We start from the raw sequence: 27599 nt of genomic DNA on the forward strand, positions 1-27599 counted from the left end.
TTATTGTCCGTTTTATCTTCCTAAAAATTCAAGATTTATCTGTGCTGCATATTTTAACAGTAATTTTTATTATGCAGGGGCCAGTCACCCTTTTTTCTACAAAGGACAAATAAAAAACTCTACATTGAAATGTCATTCCCTAGGTACTATCATCTACATACTTTGTACCATTTCCTGATATACACAGGCACAAACGCCCAACTTAAATATGTTTTTCCATCATATGCTTCTTTCATCATATAAAGGGCACAATAAATGCATGTGACATTTTACAGACATGGTTTTTGAACCAGTAAGTTATACTAGGGAAAAAAGAAAGAAACAACCCATGCTTTTTCTATGCATAAAAGCCATAAATATTTATTTGGAGCTCATTAGGGCAGAGTTTGTTTTAACCAATATTTATTTTTTTATATTAATATTTTGTTGACTGATGAATATCACAATGCTTAGCTTCAAGGGAAGAAAAGAAAAAGGATAAACCTAAATTCCATGTTTAATATTCAAATTGCAAAATATAATGAGAATTAAATAATAATGCTAGGATTTAATAGAAAATAGATTTTATGCTTGAATCAGTTTACAAGAACTTCCCCTCAGGTACACCTCACAGTGTATCTAGTAATATTTTGAGAAGTAAGAGAAATATTGAAAAGTGTGTTTGGAGAAGAATCTGCAGAGAAACAAAGCCATAATTAAACCCAGTCATCCCAGGAGGTGGTCGCTCTTTCATCTGCAGCTATTGACTGAGAAAGGAGCTAGCTAAATAAAGCTTGAATGGAGTTCAAATCCATTTACTCCCCTTTGAACTCAGTCGCGCTGTATGTGAAAGGTTATGTATAGGAAGTGTCTGCATAGTCAATGCATACCGATGCATAGGTAGAAAACAGTTTAATACTTCAGTGAAAATAATTAAAATAGGCAGACACCTCTTTAAAGGCTTTAGAAAAATGCACAAACTCCAGAGCTGTTTTGTACACAAAGAAGAATATTACTGTCTTGAAGACTGCAAATGGTCTTCAGGGGACTATAATGCTCAGGCTCTGAATCCCAGCATTGTATTGCTTTTCAAGGAAAAACCTTGAGATTTACACAACTCCATTACCACTTCTTTGTCTTGTTATCAAGACAAAATAAACAGGTGTGTGGAGTGTGCTGTGCATGTTGCTATGTGTTACAAACAATTTTGCATATAGAAAGTTTGTCTAAACTCTTATGAATGTATTATGAATACATGGGCCTACAGCAGAGTTCATGAACAACCAAATGTGTATATATATGTACTTTTTACAAGGAAAAACACAGCTCAGTGTTTTGCGTACAAACTGATAAAACTTCTGTCCTGAAAGGGACAACAGACTCATTTCTTAGATTGATGTGCTTGTTGCCCTACACTGGATATGTTTTACTCTTGATTTATTAAGCTTCCTGGTAAATATGACTTAACTAGTCCTTTTTGTGAATATTTTTCTATGCCCTTTTGCTAATTGCAAGGATGCAAATGCCACAGAAATTTTTATATTTCTTGTCTCATTTGCTACATATTTTTCTAAACTCTACTACTATTTCTATGTAGCTGTTCTAGTCAAATTTTGAGAATCTAAATTCAGTTGTTCTAGGTTCTCAATAATGAGAATAAGGAGTATTATGTTATCTCAGTTTGCAGAAAAATAATCTGAAGTGTAATGCAGATGCAGAAATTTGAAAGATGATGCTCAGGCATCTGTTTACACTGGTATGGCTTTGGCAAAGATGGGTTATATAGAGCAGAGCACTTTGGTATGTGGGAAAAGTTTCACATTTAAGAGTCCAGCATAAGTCAACAAAAGTGATTCTTGTAGTGGATTTATCAGGCTGCTTTTGAGCAATGAAGCAGTGCTACCCCATATTCTGTGTCAATCAAACTGAGAAATTTGACAGCTAAAACACAGTTAATGCATGAGCAAGTTCATATCCCATAACCAACAGGCTGTTGCAGTTCAGGGCTTCTGCTTTCAGGTCTACCTTTTGTGTCTGCAACCCAGGCAGTGACCTATGCATTGTCCATAGTAAGAAAAAGAGTTCTTGCCTTAACATTTGAAAGGAGCACTTTCATACCAGGCTGAGATAGCTAGTAAGTTCTGGTCAAAAGGTTTATACTCCATAAAGCTTTTTTTTCTCATTGTAAGTGAAATAGAAAATAGATTATATTATCTTAAATCCATAGTGCTGGGATTAAATGGAAAATCTATAATAGGAGATTCAAATGTGGAAAATATAACCAAAAAATTGGGAAAAAATTGATTTCTAGATTCTTCAGAAATTCTTGATGTGAGCATGAGAAGGGAGGGTTTTCAGAAAGATCTAGCACTTCTCATGAATTCTTCAGTGGCTGATCATCTCCTTGAGTGTATTGACAAAGCACCAGAGAACTTTTCAATGCTACTGTGCCAGAGCAGAACCATGGGCTTCATGCATATATTCTGGGTGTTTTATGAGGAGTTAGTAAGGTGTCAGAGTAAAAAAAGTTGCAAATGATACATGTATAAACAATATGATTTACATAAAACCCTTGATAAATTCTAAAGTTTACTGGAAATCAGCTGAAGATTGTTTTTGCTGTTGCATTGTAGAACTGTTCTCTAAGAGGTACAGCAATATGTTGTACTCTTTGGATGTTGTGTACTTTTTGTGTTAGAAAAAAGTGTCCTCTGTAATAATCAAGAGAGGTTTTTTGATCTCCCCATGCTCAGTTTCTTACAATGGGTGGAGGAGTACGTGTCAGAATTTGATTAAACCATCTTGGTCTTTAAAGTTGTTTTGTATTATACCAGCAAGTCATCTCATTAACACTTGGACAAAGTACACAGTAAGTTTGCAATTAAACATCCTCTTCCTTCCCATGGAAATCAAATACAATCTCAAATTCTTCCTTCCCTGTATTTGTTTATGTTAGACCACTGACACTGCCTAAATTATGTTAGTTTTGGTGCATACTTCAAATGAATTTTTTTATCATTATGTTCCAGACTGGACAAATAAACATCATACATGTACTTATTTTATGTAGCACCATGCCATGATACTTAAACAGAGCTAAGTTCCCTCAATGGGATACTGAGCTAACACAGCTCTCCTCTTTCTACTAGCCATGTTTAGTCATCAAGAGATAGCAAGTGTGTCTGTGTAGTACTACACTATCCCATATGAATGTATGCCTCCCCGTTTGTTTAGCTGTTTGCTCAAAGTTGTGGGTTATGAAATAGAAAGAGACTTTCTTTTATCATTTCTTATCCGCATAAATATCAGCATAACAAAGAAGAAAATTGAGTGGGCTGTTGGCATAGCTATTTACTTTAATCATGGATGGTTAGAGAAGTCAAATTCCCCTGCACAGTCCTCAAGGTGCTATTAGCATCTAATTTCTGCACTTAAGAAATGGTAGATGCATTTTCAGGGATGGTCCCTGGTTGGTCCCAAGCATAAGGACTGTGTTAGTATACATGACATGATACTGTGTGATTATGTGTTTGCCAAGAACTGGAAACTGTTGGAGAGGGGAGCATAACTTGCTGTCAAATTTTGCTTTTTCAGAGCCATGTCTACTACTGGCCATGAGATGAAAACTAATGAAAAGTAGTGCCTCTGATTTGAAAAAAAACATTGGGTAGATGTCTCTGTGAGAATAATGTTGACATTCTGTAATTCTTCCACTTTATTTTGCAAAATAACATTGATTTACTTCTAAAACTGCTTTTTTATAAATTTTTGTTCTTTCTTTCTTTCTTTTTCTTTCTTTCTTTCTTTCTTTCTTTTTCTTTCTTTCTTTCTTTCTTTCTTTCTTTCTTTCTTTCTTTCTTTCTTTCTTTCTTTCTTTCTTTCTCTTCCATTCTTCCTCTTTATCTCTCCCTCTCTCTTTTGCTCTTGTTTTTTCTTTCCCTCTTTCTCTCTTTCTTTTTTCTAACCTAACATATAACCTAATATGTTTTAGTAATTCCGGAATGACTTTTGGATTAATTTATGTTTGGGCTATAGTGTGTTTGGAACCAGTGGCTCACATTTTAACTCTTGCTGGCAGAAAGAGCTTACGTATCAAGCTTTTAAAGGCACAGTTGAATCAATTGGATTTTGTGGTTTCAATTATCTATATATTTTTAGTTTTATTGCAGACAAATAGGTGGCTTACTCCCTCTACTCTCACACACTCTCACACTCTTCTCTACTCTGTATATCTTTAAAAATCTATATAAACTAAATGGCTTCTTACTTCCTACCTAAGTTCTGGGGAGGTTTTCATATTGGATACCCAGAATTGCAGAAGTTTTGCTGGTTTTTTCAACATGCAATGGGCCCCAAGTAATTTTTTTTAAAAGGTCTTTTCCTCATTGTAAGTTTTGGTAGTTCTGCCCTTTTCCTTCCTGCCTGATTTACTTATTTCTCTATAAAGTATGTAAGATAACTGTAGCTTTGCTAAAAGGTGATTTATAATTCATTAGATTTCCTAGTTCACACTTCTAAAAGATTATGTCATTGGAAGCATTCCAAAGTTTTTCCATTTTATTAGTAATAGAGAAAAAAAATCGTAAACTAGTAACAATTTCCACATTGACAGGAATAAATGAAATGTGAACCCTGTATAAACTTCTGCAGTCTGGAGTTCTGGAGTTGTTTTCCAGCCTTGGCCTGCTATATATTCTCTGTCATGTGCTCTTAGGAACAGAATCCAGATCAGTTTACTTTCTATTACATAATCTGAGTAGTTGTCACTGAGACTTAAACATTAAGTAACTATTTCCACCCATAGGAGTCATGTGTTATGCGAGGATAGAAGAAAAATACTTTCCCAGTATGTGAGAGATTATTCTTTTGGGCTGGGATTTAAATGAGTGGTAAGACATATACAAAAAATACACTGGGCCATAATATGGAGCAGAGAAGAGAGCCTAGACAGCTGGATTCTGATCACAAGAGCCCACAGTAACTTTCATAAAGTTTACAAAAATTAATATCAGCAGAATTTCAATTGGAATCTATTGCATCTTCCTAATGTCAAATATTCAGCTCATAGATGTATGTGAATATTATATTCAGCAATAAATGAATTAAATATTGCCACTTTCAAATAATGTTTATGTAAAAAGATACAAATTTAGATTTTGAAAATATTAATTAGTGGTGCAGCCTAAGAATAGGCTAGCTTTTCCCATAATTGATATTTTTTTTCCTGCAGATTAGTATTGAAAAAGAATGGTATTAAAATGAATATCTGTTATTGTTGATAATGGAAAATCTGCTGCTTTCAAAAGATTATGCTATTTATTTTTCAAGCAATATTCAACAGCTGTGCAGATAACTCCATTAACACTGACTTAAAACCTTAGTTCTTCCATTTATAAAATATTACAACTGCATGAATCTATAGCTCCCCACTTCCAAATATCAGAATTCTTCAAATACATATCAAACAAACAGCTCCAAATTTTCATGACTTCTGTTCTGGGAAGTCTTCTTTTTAAAATTTTTATTCAATGTGAGTTTTAGAGAAGATGAGTGTACTGATGTAGTTGAAAGGCTAATGTTACCAATATTGTTCAATATTGGTCTAAAAAGAGTTATAATATCAATCATTTGTAAGTTGTCAAGCTGGTAACCACCATACTTTAATATGTGGGAGTAGTGCTAGAATTTAAGAGATTATGTGAGTGGTTAGAAATTAATAAGTTTATCAATACTCTTGGAGTGTAAGGAGCTAAGACTTTGACTTATGAAGGGTTTAGCTGAGCTTATTAATATTAGTTCTTTAATGGCAGAAGAAAGTTTTAGGTTGGTTTTTTTTTTTTTTGAAAAGTTGATTAATTTGGTGTTTTTTTCCAGGTCTGCAGAATTTTTCAACAACTTCAGTCAACTTACTGTTAAATCTGATTAATTCTTCAGACTGAATCACTGGCATTTTCAATTTAGCCATCAACAGTTGATTTCATTTCACTTCAACTTGGGCAGAGTGACAACCTCTTTAGCTTATATATTGTATTGACTGTCTTTTTGAAGTAATTAAAACAGAATTGCAATCACTTTGGTTGGAATTCATGTCACCTAACTATATTCATGTAGGTGTTTAGTCATCTAGAGTAAGCCAGTCATGCAGGTTTCCCTTAAAAACAGTGAAAAAAGGTAATAACAGAAGACATGATGAATGGAAATCCAACTCATGGCTATGGCTGTGAATACAGATAATGGATTCCCAGGAGAATGTGGTAGTACAACATATGAAGTTCAAAATAAAAAACAAATAAAAAACCAAACCCAGACACAAAAATCAAATTAATTATAAATACTGAATTAATATATATTAGTTTCGACAGATTATGTTAGTCATCTCACTACTGATTTAGGAATGCTCCAAATTTGATTTCAATGATGTAATAACTCAAATATATTTACAATATAATTTTCTCAGATGGAGGTTTTGGCCGTAGTGCAAATAGAATTTTAATTAGACTAATAGCATAATTTATATGCTTTGCTTTTTATAGGGAAGCATCTTTCAGGACTCACTTCTGTGTCCGTAATCCTATTTTGAGTCTTCTAAGAGGAAGAAAGGAATTCCATGGTATGCCTTTATTCTTGGTCAGACTGAATTAGATCTTCAAATACACTCTGCACTGTGTGGCCTCAGCTTGATGATTGTGTGCAGTTTTGTTCACCACAATATAAAAAGACATTATACTATTAGAGAGTGTCCAGAGGAGGATAACGAAGATGGTGAAGGCCTTGAGGGGATGATGTGTGAGGAGTGGCTGAGGTCACCTGGTCTATTCAGCCTGGAGGAGACAAGGCTGAGGGGAGACCTTTGTGCTCTACAACTTCCTCGTGAGGAAGAGGAGGGGCAGACACTGATCTGTTCTTTGTGGTGACCAGTGACAGACAGAGGGAAGGGCCTGACGTTGCGTCAGGGGAGCTTTAGGTTGAATATTAGAAAATGGTTCTTCACCCAGAGGGTGTTTGGGCACTGGAACAGGCTCTCCAGGGAAGTGGTCACAGCACCAGCCTGACAGAGTTCAAGAAGTATTTGCACAAAAAATCTCAGGTGTGTGTGTCACTCTTGGGGTGTCCTTTGCAGCTGGACTTGATGATCCTTGTGAGTCCTTTCCAAGTCAGCCCATTCTGTGATTCTGTGGATATTCCCACAGCCATCAGGTCAGATCTGCAATTATCCTAGTATAGCTCAGCAGAGTTCTTGCTGTAACATCCAATTATCTGCCCAGTTGAGGCTGTTGCTTAAGAATCAGTCAATTGAAATGCTAGACCCTAAGAAGAAAGAAAGTTATGGGGATTTCTCATTTAATTTTATCTTACAGCATGAGCCTGCCTCTGCCAACCTCCTAGACAGTATGAACAATAATTTGCATATATCTGCCTTGGATGTGGGAGGGGCTCTCACGTTCCCACACTGCTTCAAGCACTTGTTTTGTCACTGCTTCAGTGGGATGACAAGTACACCACAATACTGATTCTGAACTGCAAATAATTACGTATTTGTTTCATAGATACAAATACCTATAACTAGTTCCTTCATCTGCTCTTCAAGAAAAACAAAATGTTTTGTTTCTCAATAAGCTAGTGATTTAGACTTAAAATACCTGTAGATGTATTTTTAAGAATAAAGTGAAATAGGATTTAAGTAACAATGGTGATTTTGGGATTATTTTTGCTTAGACTTTTAGCAAGAGTCACAAACTCTAATGTTAGCCCTATAAATACAATTTAATGTAATACATTATATGTAAGTTATTTTATTGTCACATAGAAGTCTGGAAAGCATTTACAGACATGACCCTTAGATTCAAGTCTGTAGGAGAAACTTTACAAAACCCAACATCTTTCTAAAATGCTGTCTAGCCTGGGCACATTTTTAGTAGTTTTGGTCTCACACAGGGTGTATTTGTACTTAAGATTAAACCCTAGTGGAAAAAAGGCAGTGAATTGCGACTCTGAGTGCATCTTTCATCTACATGGGTTTTTTTTATCACTTAGTCTCTGAACACAGACAAAAAGGAGACTGATTTCCCATTTCAGGATAATTAGCCTGTTCTTTAAAGCTAGGAACCAGAGCTCCTTAGGAGCTATTTTGCCTCCAGATCTGAGTAGTTAGAACTAAAAGCAGGGAACAGACTCTGTTGCTACTTTACAGTCTTTCCACATGTTCCCTTTCTCCAGAAAAAAAAAAACCAAAAAACAAAGATTGCAAGTAGGAGCAAAGCCTTCTCACAAAACTAACAAGAAATGTTTTTCTTCAAAGGCTCAAAATTGTTCCCAAGATTATGACAATAACTTATAGAAGTTGGTGAGGCAATACCATTTGATGAGATGGTACCTGCTATTCTGCTATCCTGCTGAGAACTCTTAAAGAGGGGTTAATGAAAATTTACAAACTTACAGCATTTAAGCAAGGATCTTTGATGAGAGTATAATTCCTATTTAACTCATTATGTTCTAATGCTACTACAGAGTAATTAATTTCAAATACAGCAGTGTAATTAACATGTGTTAAGGGTAAGTTGGAGCAGCAGACTATTCAAATCTATAAAACAAACATTGTACCCCACCTGAGTTCCTAGCTCTAGTATTAATCAGTACAAATAATCTGCATTGGCTACTTAATGAGATTCTAAAATACACACATATTTAAAAATCGCAGTCATAAGTCATGTTTTATTTGGACATTAGTCTATATGCCAGCTCTGACATTGATCTTAGGACACGAGACTTAGGTCACAGTCTGTTATCACATTTGTTTCCCATGTCTTAAAGTGGATTGTATTTCTCAGTCACCTCACAGGGATATTATAAGATTGATTTTGCTCAAGTTTGCAAAGCTTTTCACAATTCTTGGTTTACTGTCTGGAACCGGAGGGCAGTACACAAATGTGAAGTATTTCTACTATCCTAACAGCAGCTGGGGACAGATTTTTCACATTCCAGTTCTTATACTCTGGGACATGTGACTGCTAAGCCAAGTGGTGATGGGGCACATTGAGGACAGGGCAGACAAAATGCAAGCAGGAAGACAGTTACTCTAACTTTGCAGAAAAACAAAACTAAAACTCCCAGTAAAATCAGAGTCTTAGTAAACAAGAGAACAATATAAATCCTTCTCAGAAGGGTCTTTGACAAGCTGTTGTAATGATAGCTGATTCTGGCAGCTGGCAAGTGCAGAATATTAATGAAGCATTGGTAGGCACATGAGCACTTTGAACAGTTTGATTATAACTGACTGAAGTATACAATGCATGGTATCCATATACATTATTTGTTTGTAGCATTTGCTCTTAGTTTGACTTTGTTGCTTGCTTGCTACTTTTTTCCTTTTTGTCTTTCTCCCTTTTTTCCTTCCTTTCACATCTATCCCTTTTCCCTTCCTCCTCCTTCCTTTTTTTCTTTCTCTCTTTTATTCACTAGTTCTCATAAGCCTAGTTAAGTTCAAATGTGATGAAAACTGCAATAAAGATGTTGCTTATTAGGTGTTATAAAAGTGTCCTCTTGTTTCTTTCCTATTATTTGGTAGCAGATATATGCAGCTTCTATTACAGTAAACTGCGTTCTTGTTCACTGCTTACATAAATGGGATTTATACAGGGGAAGTAGAAAGAGCTTAGGAGAAAAGTCTTGTGCACATCTGACTCAGGGTATGTAAAGGCTGAGGAATCTCAGTGTGTTTGACATTGAGAAGTGAGATTGATGGCTTCACTCAGGACCCACTCCAGTCACTATTCCCCTGCTGCTTCCCTGGAGGGGGCAGGCAGTGTTCCTCGCCCACTGCTTGCCTATAAAGGCATAGGTACGAGCAGTGCTCTCTTTCTAGCTTTAAGCACATGATGGAATTCATATGACTGACTAAAAACACTGGTGGTGATCTTTATTTACTCAAGTGCTGTTTCTTTTTTTCTTATTTTGGTCTGATACTGTGTCCTTCATGTGAACATCATCACACATGCTGCTTCATTCCTTCATCTTTTGCTTTTCCCTTTATCAACATTTGTGTCTACTAATGTAAAATCTTGGGTTTTTTTGGTTGCTGTTGGATTTTGCACTTCTAATAATACTACCTATATTACTCAAATATTACCAGTTAGGCTTAGGTTAGAGCTGGGTATATTAATGGATTAGACTTCTTTAGGAGGGATTCAGTTTCAGGGATTGCAGCAGGACATTAGGTGCAGATTTTACAGGAGAATGCTTCTTTAGGTCCTGAGCATGTATGGAATATTTGAGATGTTGGATTTAATGTTTGTAAGAAAATGAGCACTTATTTTCACCTTGGTACAAGCATATATTTGTTATTTTTTTCATCTTCACCTTTTATTGACTGGAGCTATATTGGCCATGGTGATCATAAAGGAATATCAGGGAAGCTATTCTTAGCTCTACTTCATGGAGTAAACAGGAGGTGTGAGATACTATGATCCAGGCTCTTCTTTGTGACAGTGTAATGCCCACTGTAGGTTGGCAGAAAGGACCATGCAGTGGCCTTTGCACCAGTTTGCCTCTAGGCTAAGGCACAGAAGCAGTCAATGCCTGTTTGCTTTTGAAGGGAGGAAGGCACCAAACCATCAGAGCCTGTTCTTCTGCCCTAAAGGGATAGATATAGTGGGATCTCTCCAAATTATTAGTGACATTCAGGAACCTTCAGCATTCTTTTAACCAATGTGGTGGCTGTGATTTTTCAAAGTGCTTTTGTATTATTTTTAGGAAAAGGAGTGCTTCCTCACTAAATTGATAAGCCCCTTCCATTTTTGTGAAGAGCAATGTGTTGATGTTTTTTGCCGTTACAAAAATTTATAATAGCGATAGAAGTGTTGTCATGTGAATATTAAATATGAAAACAAATATGTTCAAGCCTTTGAAGTGTAAGAAAACAATAGTTAGCCTTTTTTCTTGAAAAAACCCAAAGTTTTTTCAGATGAGCAGAACAACAGCTTTTCTGGGATAGATAGCAAACTCTCATTCTTTACTTCCATTTAACTCACAGAAATGGAATTCTGCTTTTTATGGCAAATTTGAGTTTTTATTCTCTTGAACCTGCAGTTGATAATTTTTTATTTGTGCTCTAAGTTACAGTGGGCTTACTGAGGGATTTTTCCTTCTAATTGATTTTATTAGTAAAAAGAAAGTACTATTTAACAGTGTTGACAAAGTTAAGTCTCAGCAACCAAAAGTGTTTCTGTTTGTCCAACTTGTTCTAATGGCAGGCCCAGGTTTTCCTCTCTGAGTTTTCTCAGTGAGCTAACATTAAACTGAGACTGGGATAAGTAGAAACAAAGTACATACCAGAGATTGTTTCTGGACATGCATATAAAAAGATATATATGCTCTGTGTACAGAGCAATAGGTACCTATTGCTGCCAGCAGGAAATCTCAGTTATATGATAGAGAAGCCAAACTACCTGGGCTTTTAAAATTTTGCCTAAAAGCCAGATGTTTTAGTAATTGATTTAGTTTCCCCCAGAGGTGTGCCAGCTACATGAGATTGCAGTTGATGTCTACAGTCTGCTTCAGTGAACTGGACAATCAAAAGTACACTGGTTTCTATCACAGGACTAGCCTAGCAATAGGTAATCTTAAAAATAACATTTTGCTTGTTTTGTGGCATATATTGCATGCAGTGCTACATGACATTTAGCCTAAAAGTACTCCAGGCACTCTCCCAAGAGATAAGTATAAGCTGACACTGTTGGGTTTTTTTAGTTTTTGTTAAGGCAATCATCTCACTCCCACTGCTAATGCAGTTTACTGTGAGAAATTGGAATATGCTGTAAGAGGCACAGAAGAAATCATGTAGAGGCTTGCTGGTAATAAGCATAAGAGCAACCTACTCACTGTTATCATCCACAGTTTTCAAAACTAGTATGGCAGGAGACCAATCAAGAGTTATAAGTTGCCTAAATGCTCAAGAAAGAAACAGGGAGGAAAGAAGAATTTGCAGTTCATACTGTATGTGTAGGCTGGATTTCACAGAAAAAACCACAGTGGACTCCAGTGTTTAATAATAACGGGATTTGTTAATGGAAAAAATCTCAGAAATACAAAATGGATTTTCACTGCTACATAATTTCTAAAAAAGGTACTGCAGAATGTAAATAAAAGTAAGGTTTTAGATACCAGGTAGATACTAGCAATATGGAATTTATCTCAGTCCTTTTGTATTTTTGTGGATTTGAGCTGCCTGAATGTGTTGGCCACACCTCTTAGAACCTCTGTAAGGTATCATTGTGGCAGCTCTTACAATCAATTCTAAATTATAGAAGAGATATGGAAAGCTTCCTGTTGTCTTCTAATATGTGGAAATAGCAAAATTAGTACCATTGAGTTCCACCTTGTTCCTGCAAGTAATATCAGCATCAAAATATCAAAATCTTAAGAGTAAAATATGGAATTTTAATATTGTGTATTTATTTTATGGATACACAGGGAATTTTAAATCCCTGCTTAGATATCTGCTTTTCAGATGTTCGCAATTTGTTCCTCTCTGTTGTCGATCATGATTTTGCTGCGGTACCAATAAATATTATTAACACGTCTTTATAGTGTTTAGTTATAATTTAGGTGTAACTTTTTTCCATTGTTTCTTCTCCACACTGTACATGGTAGAGCTGCATAAATTAATCCACTTTGCAATAAGTGACTAACTGCAAATAGAACTTCAGTGACTGAGATGAGTGATTTTTAACAGTTGCCACATATTGACTAGGCTATTGGAAATATTCTTGCCACAAGTGTTTTTGCAGAACAGCTTTTGCGCCTAAAAACAGGTACTCTTGTTCTGTGGTCCCATGAAGGGTGGAAATTGATCTTTTCTCCAAGGATTTTTATATGTTTCCTGCAGATTATTATTGAATAATTTGATATGAAAGAAAGGAAAAAGAAAATTGACAATTTGTTTCTTTACTTGTGTTTCAGTCTAGTTGGAGAAGAGACAGAGACCAAAAATGCCACCTGCAACAGGAGCACCAGATTACCCACCTCCTGATGGAGGCTGGGGATGGGTTGTGGTCTTTGGGGCTTTTATCTCCATTGGATTTTCCTATGCCTTCCCCAAAGCCATCACAGTGTTCTTCAAAGAAATACAAGAGATCTTCCACACATCATATAGTGAGATAGCTTGGATATCATCGATAATGTTGGCTGTCATGTATGCAGGAGGTAAGATATTCCTGAAATTAATAAACAGTTTTGCTTGGTTGTGTTTTTCATATGGTCTTAAAGCATTTATTCCCCTTAGGGCCTTTTCTTTGTTCCACTAGCTAACATTTAGGTAATTTGGATAAAAAAAGATTTTGCAATCTTTCCCTAAAGTCACAATTTTTGAGAGTATAATTTCCCAACAAATCAATACCCGAATAATTTCTCCTGGGTCTAGGGGTGAATTTGTTCAGTTTCCACTGCTTTGGTGAGCTTTCTCAGTACATTCAATGATGAAGCTTAATCACAGAAAATTATTACAGCAAGGAGGGTTCATTCATGAGACACGGGTATTGCTCCATAGACAGGGTTTACACCTGGTCCTTATTTGTCCTAAGAGTGATGTTTCAAACATGCCATCTGTATGATAGCTAAGATGCAGACAATCTTATTCTTGGGTCAGAACAGTGAACACAAATTCTCTGATACCTTGTTTCTTGTAAGCAAGCAAGTAAAGGAACAAGACAGATGTAAAAGGATTTAAAAGTATAAAGTTATGTTTAAAAACTAAGTGTCAAATCTGCTTTGACAGGCTTTGTGTCTATCAGCCTAAAGACTAACTTGTTAAATTCTGCATGGTTTCTTCATTTCTTCAGAACTTTTTTCTCCTTTAATTGTGGTGAAAGCTAGCTGCTGCTTAGGTAAAAAACACTTAGACAGTTCAAAGGTGTGAATTATGTTAATTCAGGCAACATATCTGGTATTACCCTTTCTTTTAATGTTAAGAGGTAACCACCTGGAGCATCTGAGTATTTGCACTTTGGAGCAATTAAATGTGTACATTTACAAATGTGCGTTTATATATATGTACATATGTGTGAATGTATAGACATAGAGACTGAAGACATTGTGCTGATAGCACACTAAAACTAAAACTCTTTAATCACTGAAGAGTGTCACTCCAGTATTTTTCAGAAGTAGTATCTGTGTAATAGTAAAGTACAGTGTTGTCAGATCCAACAAATGATCTATTGAAGGGTGAATGAAGTCTCATTTCCAGTATGGTAGATTTTTTATCTCTTATTTGAGTCCCCTAAGGTCTGACACATGAATGACCCTACCTTATGTAGCAATCAGGGAAGTAAGGAGCATGCCTACAAAGAGGATCAGGCTATCTGGTTTGCTCTCTCAAGCTACCTCTTTTCCCCATCTGAGTACAATCATACAGTATTAGCTTTTGCACCTCAGTTAATGGGATGAAAAAATTGATCTTTTTTCAAATTCTGCCGATCACAGAGAACTTATGAAGATGTCTTGACAAATGGTATCAATATCTACAGAAGCATGCTATTCAGATATTTTGATACTATTTTTATTTACATACTAATAGAAAATTGTAAGTTATTCACATGCTGGTGGAGAAATACAAAGGATTTTATAGGACCAGCAACAATAGTCAAGTGAATTCACCAGGTGAAGAAATAACTTGAAGCAATCAAGAGTGAATTTCATCACATTCAAGTCTTGCCCTAAAGTAGCACTTTCTTAAGGGTGCATCAGCACTTGCACAGTGGAGTGTACCTGTGTAACTGTGGAAGCCTCTGAGCAAGTGCTGAACCCATCTTCCCATCTGCATGGGAAGAACACAGGTGTTGAAAAGCTGGATTTTTTTTGGCTGTCTATATGCTGTGACTTGCTGACCCTGAGCTCCTTTAACAATGTAAAGCAGGTTTGCTCTATAGTGCCGGTGCTGCTATGTTGTGTTCTCTGCATAGCATTTCATTTATGCCATTTCTGTCAGGTCAAAGTTCACACAGGTTTTATTAACAGTGCACATGCAAATCTCAGGACATTTCACTGTGGCCACTTTTATCTGTGAGGTTCAATGTGCACAACTTTTCCTACTAAATACAAATGATTCAGTATTTCTGCCTTTTCTCTAATACTTCAGTGACTGTTCTGATTACCAGTTACCAACTGCACTTGTATATTGACATTAAAAACTACAAAATTGTTTGCTATTCATTCTGCTAATACATAACCCATTTGCTACTAAGATTATCAGCACAGGAACAGTAAACAGCATTGTTTGGATATCTTGTTATAGGCTTGTGGTTTTAAAATGCTGAGAATGACGACCCTGCCTGATATAAACACTCTTTGAAGCCCAAGCTTCTCTCAGACTACTTCCTAAAAACTAGGCCATTTAGACAATCACTGGCAGAATATGAAATAGCCATCTGGAAAAACATTTCTGAAGGAAATCACTTCATTGTTTTTACTGTCTGAAGGTGGTTTGATTCTTCCTTCACATTTGATGTGCTGTAACATGAAATACACGTTCAGGCCACAAGTACAAGGTGCATTTGTTTATTGTGAAGTGTGATACGTGCACCTGCGATGAACACTGTTCATCATGCTACTAATGAAGGTAACCTGAAAACATCTAAGATCTGTCATCCTCATTACAGCTTAGCATTCAACCTATTAATCATCTCAGTGGGGTCAGTGAATAAGTTAGACTCTGTGCAGACACTTTTTGCTTTGGAGGCTGCAGCCTCTTGCAGTAATTAGCTGGCATCTGTGTTTCAGCAACAAGGTATTAACTTACCTTTCAATGCCTCAGAAAAAAGCTCCAGTAAGGAGCTAAAAGAATGTTAATTATATTTATCACTTACTTCATACTTAGAATAAATGGCATTAAATTATAGCAGACCATCTGGCAATCCATATGGTCTCCTGCAGTCCTGGTTAATTCCAGCAACTAGGTCAAGCACAGCATTCACCCTGTTAGGAAAGCACCAGGCAGAGGTGACAAATCTGATAAATCAAATCAATATGAAAGTAATTTTCTCTCTCAATCCGGCACAATATGCAGTTTCATACTGCTTTCTGTTGTATTTTAGGGGGTTGGTTTGTTTGTTTTCTTAAGCTCTCTCTTCCTTCTTCCCCCACCCCCAACTTTTTGATGCTTGTTAGAGTTTACTAAAAAGGCATCCCAAAAAGCAAGATCCAGTGATGTGATTAGGGTTACAAGTACTGCACAGCCTCTACTGTTCAGACCATGTTTGATAAAAGCATCCTCTGGAGAAGAGCAGTTGTTCAGTCTCCATGGTAACTCCTTCTTCTGCCTTTCGTGAGCAGTGACTGTCAGTTGCATTAAATTAAGGGTGATGGGTTTGTGATGGATTCCTACACCCAAGGGACTGAGACTGGGACCACCAGACTTTTGTTATTGGAGGACAGAAGCTGGGATAAAATGGAATTATTTGAGTTATCCTGACAATACAATCTGTATTCTTGTATGTGTATGCACAAATAATGTATATAAAATGCATATGCATGTATGTATTCTTATTAAATATATATGTATCCATAGATTTACAAAGTCATATTTCTGCTCCAACACATAGAGAAATTAAGGAATTAAAGAAAAATGTCAAGTACTTTTGACCTCAAGTTCTTTTAGTTCATTCTTCTCTTTTTCAAAACTTTACCTCTCACTTTGTGTGGCGTTATCAGCCAAAGATGATTAAGGAGCTTCTTATCAGAGCTTGATCTGTTTCCAGTAAAAATGTTTTCATTGCTTTCAGTGTGGGTTTGATAGGAGCCATAATGGCAGCTATGGAACCCATGTGACAGGTCTGGTGATTTCAGACAGAGCTGACCTTGAGTTTTAGATTTCCTCAGGGACAAAGCAGTTTGTTCACTTGTTGCTCCTTAACTGTTTTTCTGTCATTTTTCCAAGTACAGTTTCAGTTTGCAGTTTTTCTTTCTTTCTTTTGTTTGTTTTTTTTTTTTTTCCTCCAAAAGAACTTTTTGGGTGTAACATTGGATTATGAAGATTAGTTAAGAGCTGATAAATCCTTCAAGACATACCCAGCTGTGAAATGTGGAGGAGTCCTGCTGGTCTGAAGTTCAGAAAACGTAATAGTTTCATTTAAATTCTGGGTAATGTTTCTGAGTAAATAGTTGAAAATGCATTTTTAGGCTGCTTTTGAAGAATGATGCTATGTAAGTGTATGGAGTGGCCATTATAATTTTTCAAAACACACTTATTCTTAAAAAATGTAGCACTTAATATCTTCCTTTCTCTTCAGTATTGCATAATTTATTCAAGTCTGAAGTTAAGTGTTTCCAAACAGTAGCAAAGCCTTGGAGGATTTTTCATGTGACAGCACAAAAGTAGCCTATAGACAAGTCCTCATTTTGACTTTGTCTAATATTAATTTGGAAAATAACGTATCATATGCTATGTTCAAAATATTTGTGATTTTATCTCAGTGGGTGTTTTGGTGATATTGCTGTGAAGATGAAATGGCATGCACAGTGGAGATGACAGTTGTGAAATCCATGTAACATAAACAACAGATGGTTATGGATTTTTACTTTTGGGCAGGATCTGGGTTCCTACACTTTTCTTCCTCCCTGATAACATTTTCTAATTTTGGTTTTACAAATGCTGGCACAAGGAATTCAGTGGCCATCTATATGGAGATTGAGAAGCTTTCTTGAATTGACCTATCTCCTTTGTTGTGAGGGGCAAGTGTTTTTCCCCATCAGAATATGCAAAGTGTTGCATTTTAATAACCTCATTTAGAGTGCCCTTGAAAGCAGAACTTACTAACTTTCTGAGTTCCTCATGGGCATAAGGGAATACTTCACATTTAGCCTGAGATATATGAAAAAGATTTATGTCAAGTTAATTTGAAACTCACAGATAAAGGAAAAGGAGTTGTAATGAGGTTTCACAAGAACAGAGCATTTTGACTCTTACTAGCAAATGGAGATAAGAGTAACAAAATATTATAAATATACATTAGTTCAGTTCTTAAAAAACAAGACATGAATGCTAAAACCTGTTAAGGGCAATACAGCCAGGTCTTGTATTCTTTGGAAGGCTGTGAGTTTTAGTAAAACTGGATGTTGTAATGTTCTGCAGAAGCAATGCATGTTTTAAACAGAGATGCTTTCCTAAATATTTAGAAAACACTCTAAAATTATCAAGAGAAGAAATGTGAAAAAAACCCCAAACCATATCTGTTTTAGATGGTTTTATGAATTTTCTTTTCAAACAGGTTTGTCACCTTATGTACAGGAGCAAGATGGTTTTCTGCTTTGCAACTTGCTACATTTTGCTGAACAGATAACATCTAATTGCTAAATCTTCAGTGCCTTTTGGGGATCCAATTTTGTAATGTTTTCATGAAAAAAAGAGTTTTGCTGGGATCTGGATACACTTAGGAAGCCAGTCTCAAAGCTAAGGACATGGTTCCACTGAGGGAAATAAGGAGTTCTTTGTCATTTATTGTATGCTTGTGTTAATTTTCAGTAATTGTCAGAAAGACATTACATGATAAAGAGTTCCCACTGTGTTTCTATGAACCTCTTTTGATGCTTCAGCCATAGGGTATCGGTCATGGTTTCATATATACGATTGCCTGGGGCATGCTTTGGAGGTGAACATGGCATTGCTGGGTTAATGATTATGCTTGATGGTCTTAGAGGTCTTTTTCAACCTTAACAATTCCATGATTCTATAGAAATATTTGTGGCAACTTAAATTTAATTAACTTTAGCCTTTTACTAAAACAGGTCTCATTTACATACAAGTAGGCAATGTGGATTGCATAAGGAACATTAATTAATAACTCTTTCCCTTTGTAAGACTTTGTATTTGTCTTGATATTAATTGCTTTTATAGACAGGGATTTCAATAAGTAAATCAATATTGACAGCTTTTTTATCTGCATAAATGATGCTTTTTTGATTTCCACTAGTTTCAATTAACAGGTCAAAGTCTAACAATAATAAATATCATGCATCATTTTCTAAGGGGATTAAACTTTGGGTTTGTTTAAGAAAGGTATCAAGGGACAAACTGAAGCCTTTGATATGTTCATTGAGCTTGTAAAGCTTTGAGGAAAGAATGCTTATTTTGTGAGTACTGCAAATGTTGGATTAGTTCCCATATAGTTTTTCAGTGGACTATACAATGGCTGTGTTCGTGATGTGTGTTGGGTTATTCAAAGGTAAGGAAACAATGGTCTAGAGCAACTGGGAATCATGAGACATTTATGCAGATACCATAGAAGAACTGTGGGGAAGGAAAAGTCTGTGTATACCATTGTAGTCACCCAGCAGTTCAAATGAAAGAATAAACCCAGCACTTTACAAAGAACTTATTATAGAATTTTACTGGTCCATTGTTTTGGAATGTCTAAGAACTATTCCCTTGTTTATTTTGGAGAGTATGTTCAAGGAAAACAGAGTTGTACTGATATGTTTAAAAGATTTTCTAAGCCTGTATCAAATGGCAACAGCTGAGACGTACTGTGATTCATAAAGATATGTAGTTCTGCAGTCATTAGCAGAGGTGAGTGTGCCAGGGACTTAGTGACAAGTTTATGGTGATGCCAGAGGAACAGCAGAAATAAAAAAAGTGATGGTTTAGAATGTTTTTTATGATTATATGAGATACTCTTTAAATTTATTTACTAATTTTGAAGGTTTTTGTAAAGACTATGTGGCACGTGTTTAAATGTATAAACCATATGCAGAGTTTTTTAGGAGTCAGAAACTTTTCATCTAATAGTGATATTCTACTGAGATTCTTCTGTACATCCAAGAATACAAAAAAATGCAGCTATAGTAGGTAATACATGTTTTGTTGGTGCATGCAAGCCAAAAAAAATAAAATCTTAGCTTTCTTTTCCACACATTTTTGCAGGCATTTTTTCATTGTCAAGAAACAGTTAAGTATTTCCATTGCAGTTCTACCTGATTTTTGCTTGGGGTAATATCTACTACGACATGACATCCAAATGAAAGAATGTGATTAAAACAGTAACTCTATTGTGAAAAAAAGATGTTGATTTCCTCATATAGTTCAAACATGTCTTTTAACAGTTTCTCACTGATCATGGGAATGTGTGCCCATTTGGTTTTCTACGTGTAATGCTTTTAAACATGTACCATTAAGAGCTTTAACTTAAAGAAAACTTTGAAGAAAGTAACGGTATGCTTACAGCTTTTTAGCTATAGTAGCTAGAGATAATATGAGCAGGATTCATGTGTTCAGTCTTCCTCAGCGTAGGCACCTACATCTGACCAGTTGTCTAAACATCTTCTGTTGTCAGTCAATAAAAGTGGGAATTTCTAATTCATTCCTTCTGAAGCTGAATATCTGAAACACTTTAAATATAAAGACTTTGGCTTTTGAGTGCTAAAAGAATCTAGAGGTAAAGTTCAAATTTTGCACAAATCTGAGTTGATTTCGTGCTACATGATTGTTACCCTACATTATAATTTGCATTATATTTTATATAATACATTATATTTTGCTACCTAGAGATATTGAAATCTAAGAACATTCTTATTAGAGATACACACACATTGTTAGGGGTTTTAAGCTTGTTGTGGGTGAGGTTTGATTTTCTTCTTTAATCATTTTATATGTTGAATGGGTTATAATTCTCCTACGTTCCAGTGACACTGATTCAGTTGCATTAGTTTTAATGCTATTAAAAATACCTGGTAATTTTAACAGTACCTTTGAGCTTGTAAATCTTCTCTTACTTTGCAATGACTTTCCTCATACCCCTAATTCACTTTCTTCCATAACCAGATAAGGAAAAAACCACAACTGGCTTGTCTAATAATTGGCTATGTTTGAATTCTTCTGTAGCTGATTATAAGCTGATAGAAATCTGTGGATCTGTTATATTTTCTTATGTTCTTTGAATGATTTAAAAGTTAAGTACAGTTCAGTCTCTTTTTAACAAGATCCCCAAACACTTATCAGTATCAGCTGGCAGCACCAAATTTGTCATGCTGCAAACCTTACTCATACTGCTCTCCTATGGAGGAATCCTTTGTTCTTCCTGGAAAAGAATTCACCTGACTGGGAATTTAGTTCCTTTAAAAGGATGATCTTCTCTGTCCCACATACAGCTGGCATGTACCCAACTTGCAATAATAATTTCTCCATATTGTGGCGTTGCTAAGCTTTAAGTTTATGCAATACTTGCCTCCTCAGAATAGTTGTACTTTCAGAGCAGCAAGTAAATAAATGAAGTGCAGGAGGTTTTACTTCTCAATACTTAACTTAAAGACTGTCTTTAGAGGAACTATACAACCAGAATTGTTACCATGAAACATTTGATTAAGGAACATAAGAGTTTAAAGCTGGACAGGAGGAACATCTTCATTGATGATGTTACTCTCTTATCAGAGGCATCTAAAATAACTGAGACTCCATTCCAAGTATGGACATTGGTGTTTATCCTGCAAGAAATGCTTCATTTTAAATACCTTAGTGATCTCATAAAGTTTAAAGTTAAATTAATTTTTTCTTCACCTACCTAAAGTCAACATATAAACATGTTTATATATTTATGCAAATATGTTCATCCTTAGGTGTGTTTGCAACATCAAGATTTCCTGACAGTGTACCTTCAATGACTTACGTGATTCCAAAAGCATTCATTAAAATCTTATTTTTATTTATATTCATCTTAAAAAGACATGCCCCATAAATGATTAATATCTTTTTCCCCAGATAAAATATAAATAAAATATAGAATACTAGCTTTGAAGATTTACAGGATTTGAGCAAAGCTGGTGTTATTCACTTTATTGAAGTAATCATTGAATAAAACTTCTGACTTATTTGTTAGTAACCTTATCTCTACTTCATAAACAGAAAACAAAAATCTAAGGACACTGTACAATTTGACCTTAAGTATGAATCTCTTAACTTCAATTTTAATCTATTGGATTCCGTAGAGCTCCAGTGCTGCAAAGTTCTCTGAGAAGTCAAGAATCAGGCACTGTGACTATAAGAATTATTCATTGAAGCAACATATTCTGTAACAAAACACTTCCAGTCAGTGACCTGAAATTGTATGATTCTTGCATGGGAAAAGAATGTTGTCAACATTGGAGATGATTCTAAGGGGCTCATGTCCCCTTGCATGAACAATCACTCAGAGCACTACACCTCACAGAATGAGATGTGGCAGTTCATCTAGAGAGGTTCAGAGTGTGTTAGGTGACTGCATATGCAGTAATAAGCACCACTTTGGGCTTATACTACAATAAGAAACTGTAGAGTTGCGAGTTTCCTAAAACTGTTTGATAATGATATGCATATGATACGTAATAACATTGGAAAAAATGTTCGGAATTATTTTCAGCTAAGAGAAAGTATTAGTTCCTGATATTGCTACACATTTATATTTTTTTTTATTTATATGGCAGAACACACTAGAGATATTTCAGAGTTTTTGGAAGAGTTTTAATTTAACTGAAAATTTTGAGGTTTGAAATTTTTATTTCAGTTTGGGAATAAAATTGATGTTAAAGCATAAAGTTGGTTCATACAATGCTTATTTTAATTTTCTGTGTTGTTCCTTAAAAATCAATTAGCATGCCACATAATATATGTGGGAGTGATTCTCTTGTCTTTTACATAGCACTATAGTTTATACCTGTGGAAAGAGTTTGCAAGGTTACATTTGCCATTGTGATTTAGAAGCTCTTAATATTTACTTACTCAATAAGTAAACAGTAAGCTGAGTGCAAATCACTTGACCCTATGCTCAGAGAACCTGAACTGAAGTGGCAAGTGGGGTTAAAACAAAAAAAAAATTTGTATTATGGAATTTCTTCCAGATTATTTCACCTGATGTTATAAAAAAATACCTGACAAGGTGTTCAGAAAATCTTGTCTATGGAGGTGCATGCTCTGCTGCTGCAAGGGAGAGGACTATGTAGACTGTCTAGAGAATGTTATGAATGTTGTTTCCTCTCTAGTCCAGCCAAAATGCAAATGCCATAACAGCCTCTGTCCAACTCCCTCATAATATATTTCTTTTCCACTGTATAAGTCCCAGGCTTTTTCTGTTAATTTTTCATTACTCTTTCACTCCTAACTTGGTCATCATTTATACTAATTTTGATTGAGTCCATAAAATAAATGGCATGTGACTCTATGCAGAGAACAATTAAGAAAATTGAAACCGCATCAAATAAAGCTTTTTCTAAAGCAGAAATCTAAAAGTGGCAGTTCAATGGCAAATTCAGCTCTGGTGAGAAAACATATGTGAGGTGGGTATGGGAATATGCAAAGATAAATATGCAAAGATAAACTGGCATCTACTCAGATGTAAGGATTAAAAAACTGTATCTGATTTATCTGTCAATTTCATTGGATAGAGTTATTCTGAGACATGCATTTGTCTGTAAAAGGCTAGAGAGATGCAAGAAAAATAAAATAACAAGAGAAGATATTAGAAACCACTCTCAAATTATTGATTATTCAGTAAATATTTTACTGAATATTATTTTTAGAAAGCAGTTAAATATGGGTTGTCTTAAATTTAAGTAAATTGGAAATCATAGGCTCATAGAATGGTTGGGTTGGGACACTTCCAGGATTTTGCATATTTGACTGAATTGTCCTCAAAATTTCCACTTCTTTTAGGGTTTAATAAAGGCTAGTGATTTTGAGCACAGTTGAAATGAAAATGCATTGAAAAAATGAAAAACATCACATAAACATTGTTACTGTTTTTGATCTACAGTTATTTTGATAACCTTTGACTGTTCATTATTCTAATTCTGATTTTTTTCTTCATGTTTCTAGGCATTTAACAGTGTACATTGTTTTTAGTCTTTCTGACCAGAAAGACAAATAGTCAGTGTTTTTTTACTTCACATATCATTCTATAATTTAAGAGATTTTTCTCAATATAAGCACAAGCTATTTTTTCATTTGTCTGAAAATAAGGAAAAAAACAAAGCAAATTAAGCTCCACAAAGAGTCTCAGTTTTAATTGGCAACTGAATGTATTTTGAAAAATAGTGGGAAAAATGCAAATTCTGTGTCTACTATGATTCCATTAATACACTACCACTGTCTGCACTTACACTCTTAAGTAGATGTCAAAAACTAATGAGAATATTTAGTTCCCATTTTATATGGTATCTTTAAAACACATCTGTTTTAAAGATACCTCTTCTGTTTCTTTTGTCCTTTCTCTTCCCCACACTCCTCCCTTTTCCCTTTTCCCTCCCTGTTCCCATTCCCTCAGCACATTGGGAACTGCATATTATTAAATATGTATAATATTACTAAATATTATAATTTATTTTAGTATTAAAATATTTAGAAATTATCTAATTTAAGGTTTGTAAAGGAGTTTGGTAAATTGATACACATAGGCTTCTAGATGTTAGCACTGAAAGACACCATATGCATTTTACTGGATATTAGTAAAAACTTGTAATTAAAATGATAAAATAATGCTTTAGATGTTTTTTTTTTCTATAAAATAGAGTTTAAGCCTGATGATATTAATGTGTTAACTTCATTTGGAAATAATCTTACAATGTTCCTGACAAATACTTAAATACAATGACTTCTCTGGACACTTCCAAGTTATAAAGAAGTACATCTAGATTTATACTTCTCATCACATTTATTCTAAGTATGTAGATGCGATTTAATGATCCACTCATGATCCATAATTCACAGTAAGAGGTCCATAGAAAGATGGTAATAGATGCAGTATTTTCAATTTGAAGTTTAATTATACAGTGCAAAACTGAGAGCAGAAAAAAGATGATAAAGGAGTGACTGAGAGGAAGCAAGTGTCTTGTGCTGTCTCTGAAATTACGTATTATTGCCTGCAACAGTATATAAGGAATAATTTCTAAGTTGAGTTTAGTTATAATATTATTCTGGAAGAAAACAAATAAACTGTAGGATGGGGTTCAGGATGGAAATCGGATATTGTATAAACTTTAATATGATGGGCAATTTGTAGAAGACAGAAAAATCTAAATGACAATATTAATCTTAACTGAAGTTGGCTGGATTTTTCAGTGTAAATGCACTATCTAAATATTTTATTAGTTTGAGTTGGAGAGAATACTCTCCTAAGAACTACTCAATAGCCTGGACTATTTTATGTGTTATGAGTTTTTGCTCTCTAAAATTCTGCTAGGCTAAATTGACAAAGTATTATTCTGCTTCCAAGAAAAGTAGCTAGGGATTTTTCAAGGGTTATAAAAATAATGAATGATAATAGGGAATAATAAATAGAAAGTGGAGAGAAATGAACATTTACAGTTCACATGTACATGCAGACAGGTTTTTAGAAAAGTCAGCCATTCCTCAGAGGATTGAAGAAAGAAAGAAAAAAGGAAAACCTTTGTAACTATCCAATAGCATGGTTTAGGAAAAATACCTATGAAGAAATAAAATAAATATTTGCATGAATTCTTCAGTTTGTTTACCTTTTATTTTTTGGGGGTGAGGGGGTTTGGCTCATTTTTAGTTCCCAACAGTCATCTCTTAGATTAACTACATATCTCTTATTTTCAAGTTGCTGTAATTCTAATTTTTACAGTGGCATAATGCAACCAACCTCTGTATTTTTTTTTTTTAGTTTTATATCTGCAGTAAATCATCCCCCACTTTGTACCAGCAGACTACACAGAACTTGTTTGGCAATCTGGTTCACAGTTAGCAAGCTATAAAGATAAGTTTGATAGCTAAAAATTGTAACCTGCTTTGGAAAGGCACAAAGTGCTAAACACTGAGTCTTCAATTAGAAATTTCTGAGTTCTTTGAGTGAAAGACTGAGTTCAGAATATTTCACGTGAAAAAATACTTGTAAATAGGATTAGTACCTTCTAGTATCCCTGGAAAAAAAAACAAATCTTTTTTATCATTGAGTTCATCAATCAGATGAGGGAAAGCATTGGGGTTTTTTGTTTTGTGTTTCTGTGAGTATGTAGTCTCCATGTCTGGGCATAGCAGCTTTTTAATAAGATTACTTTTGAGACTGAAAAACTATTAGATAAAAATACTAGTTAGCCATAGATAAACCTATAGTTTCTAAGTAGTACTAATTTTCCTTTGTTCCCTCAAAGTAGACCTATTAGGATTTATTTTAAATATTCAGAAATGGGATACTTTAAGTTCATGTGCTCAAACACAGAGATTACCAAATTGAACTTAGCGTGTCATTTCAGCCAACTACAGAGACAGAAGGATAACACTCCAATGATGCCTTTTAAAAAAAAAAAGCCCATTACACATTTTCATGAGAAAGTTTGAGTTCCAAATGAATCCCTGAAAGAAATGGGAATATAATTCATTATTACATTGTATAGTGTATACTGCTGTAGATAATTACATTTACTGATATTTAGTATTATTATCTTTATTGTATTTCCAGGGGGGGATAGTGAATAAGTCCTTGTTTGATTTTTCATTTGAAGAAAAAGTAGCTTTTAATGGCACAGGATCATTGGGCATTGCACAGTAATATTATTTAAGTGAAATTCCCAACACATTTTTTGAATCAGAAAAGCTGTTTTAAATTTCGATTCATGCAAGCCTGTGACATCCTGAAGACTTAATTGCTGCTAAATACTTACCTTTAAAATTCATTGTCTTTTCTTCTGCAGAAAACTTTCATTAATTTTTCCCAGTACCTCATTATTTGCCAATGAATTTTCTAATATTCATGTTGATACACTGCATGCTTAAGTTACAAGCTGGTTGCTGGTTGCTTTGGTTTTCTCTGAAGAAATTAGCATTTTTTTGAGAAGATTCATTGCAATGCACATACCATGCACTGATGCTATTTCCCTTTGCAGAGGCATGCAGACTGTTGGAAAAATATGTGCTTGCTGCTACAGGGGCTCTGTTTAAATACAACTCTTACAGGTGCTTGTGTTCCATCTCATCATTAGCTTGTTCCCTCCTTTCTTCTTTATTGTCTAAGTTTAAATACTAGTTTTTGAAAATATCTATGCATGGGCTTCACTCTGCTCAGTGATACTGAACATAACAGCAAACCAAATATAAGGAAACTTTTAGAAAATGCTGAAACATTTTTCTGCATCTTGTTTCTTTTCATAATAAAGATGTCAATGTGAAATTTGGTCAGTTAATTTTGGGCCAGAGCTTTTTTAGTTGGTGATCATATATGTTTCTGAAATCTGCTGAGTGTTCAGTAGGTCATAAATTGCACTAATTTCCTATTAAATATTATGAAGTTTCATATTGCTCATTTCAAAAGAAATGTCTTCTCAAAAGAAAAAATTTATCCTAAAGTGTTCTGCATTGTTATCAAGCGTTTTAGCCTTTCATGAAAAAAATTCTACAGCAGAGCATGCAAAACATAATTAATATAAAGCATTGATACGTATCCATGTAAATAATAATCAGCACGGCTACTCCTTGATTAAAAACTGGGCATTATTCCAGCTTTTTAAAATTCATAGATACAGAGCAATTTGCTAACTTGAAGACATTTTCTAAATTACATGGTCCATAACTCCATACACATTTGTGCCCTAACAAACAAGAAAAAAACCTGCAAGCCAAACAAGAGCTTTAATCAAAATATGTAAAGCCCTTG

At 34.8% G+C, this 27599-nt stretch overlaps 1 protein-coding gene across 4 annotated transcripts in view; it reads left to right on the forward strand.

Moving 5' to 3' along the window:
* The window catches only part of SLC16A7 (solute carrier family 16 member 7), a 79427-nt gene that overhangs the window by 33033 nt on the left and 18795 nt on the right, over positions 1-27599 (forward strand). For 3 of the 4 annotated variants that reach the window (XM_021547458.3, XM_021547456.3, XM_077783488.2), the window contains one exon: positions 12937-13179. In XM_021547458.3, coding sequence (XP_021403133.1) covers positions 12966-13179 — 214 coding nt within the window. In that variant the 5' untranslated portion in view covers positions 12937-12965. Of the gene's footprint in view, positions 1-4; positions 6590-12936; positions 13180-27599 lie in introns of those variants that run through there. The other variant, XM_021547459.4, reaches the window with a different exon arrangement.

This window comes from Lonchura striata, chromosome 1A, assembly GCF_050655825.1.
Source record: "Lonchura striata isolate lonStrDom1 chromosome 1A, ASM5065582v1, whole genome shotgun sequence".
Taxonomy (NCBI): domain Eukaryota; kingdom Metazoa; phylum Chordata; class Aves; order Passeriformes; family Estrildidae; genus Lonchura; species Lonchura striata.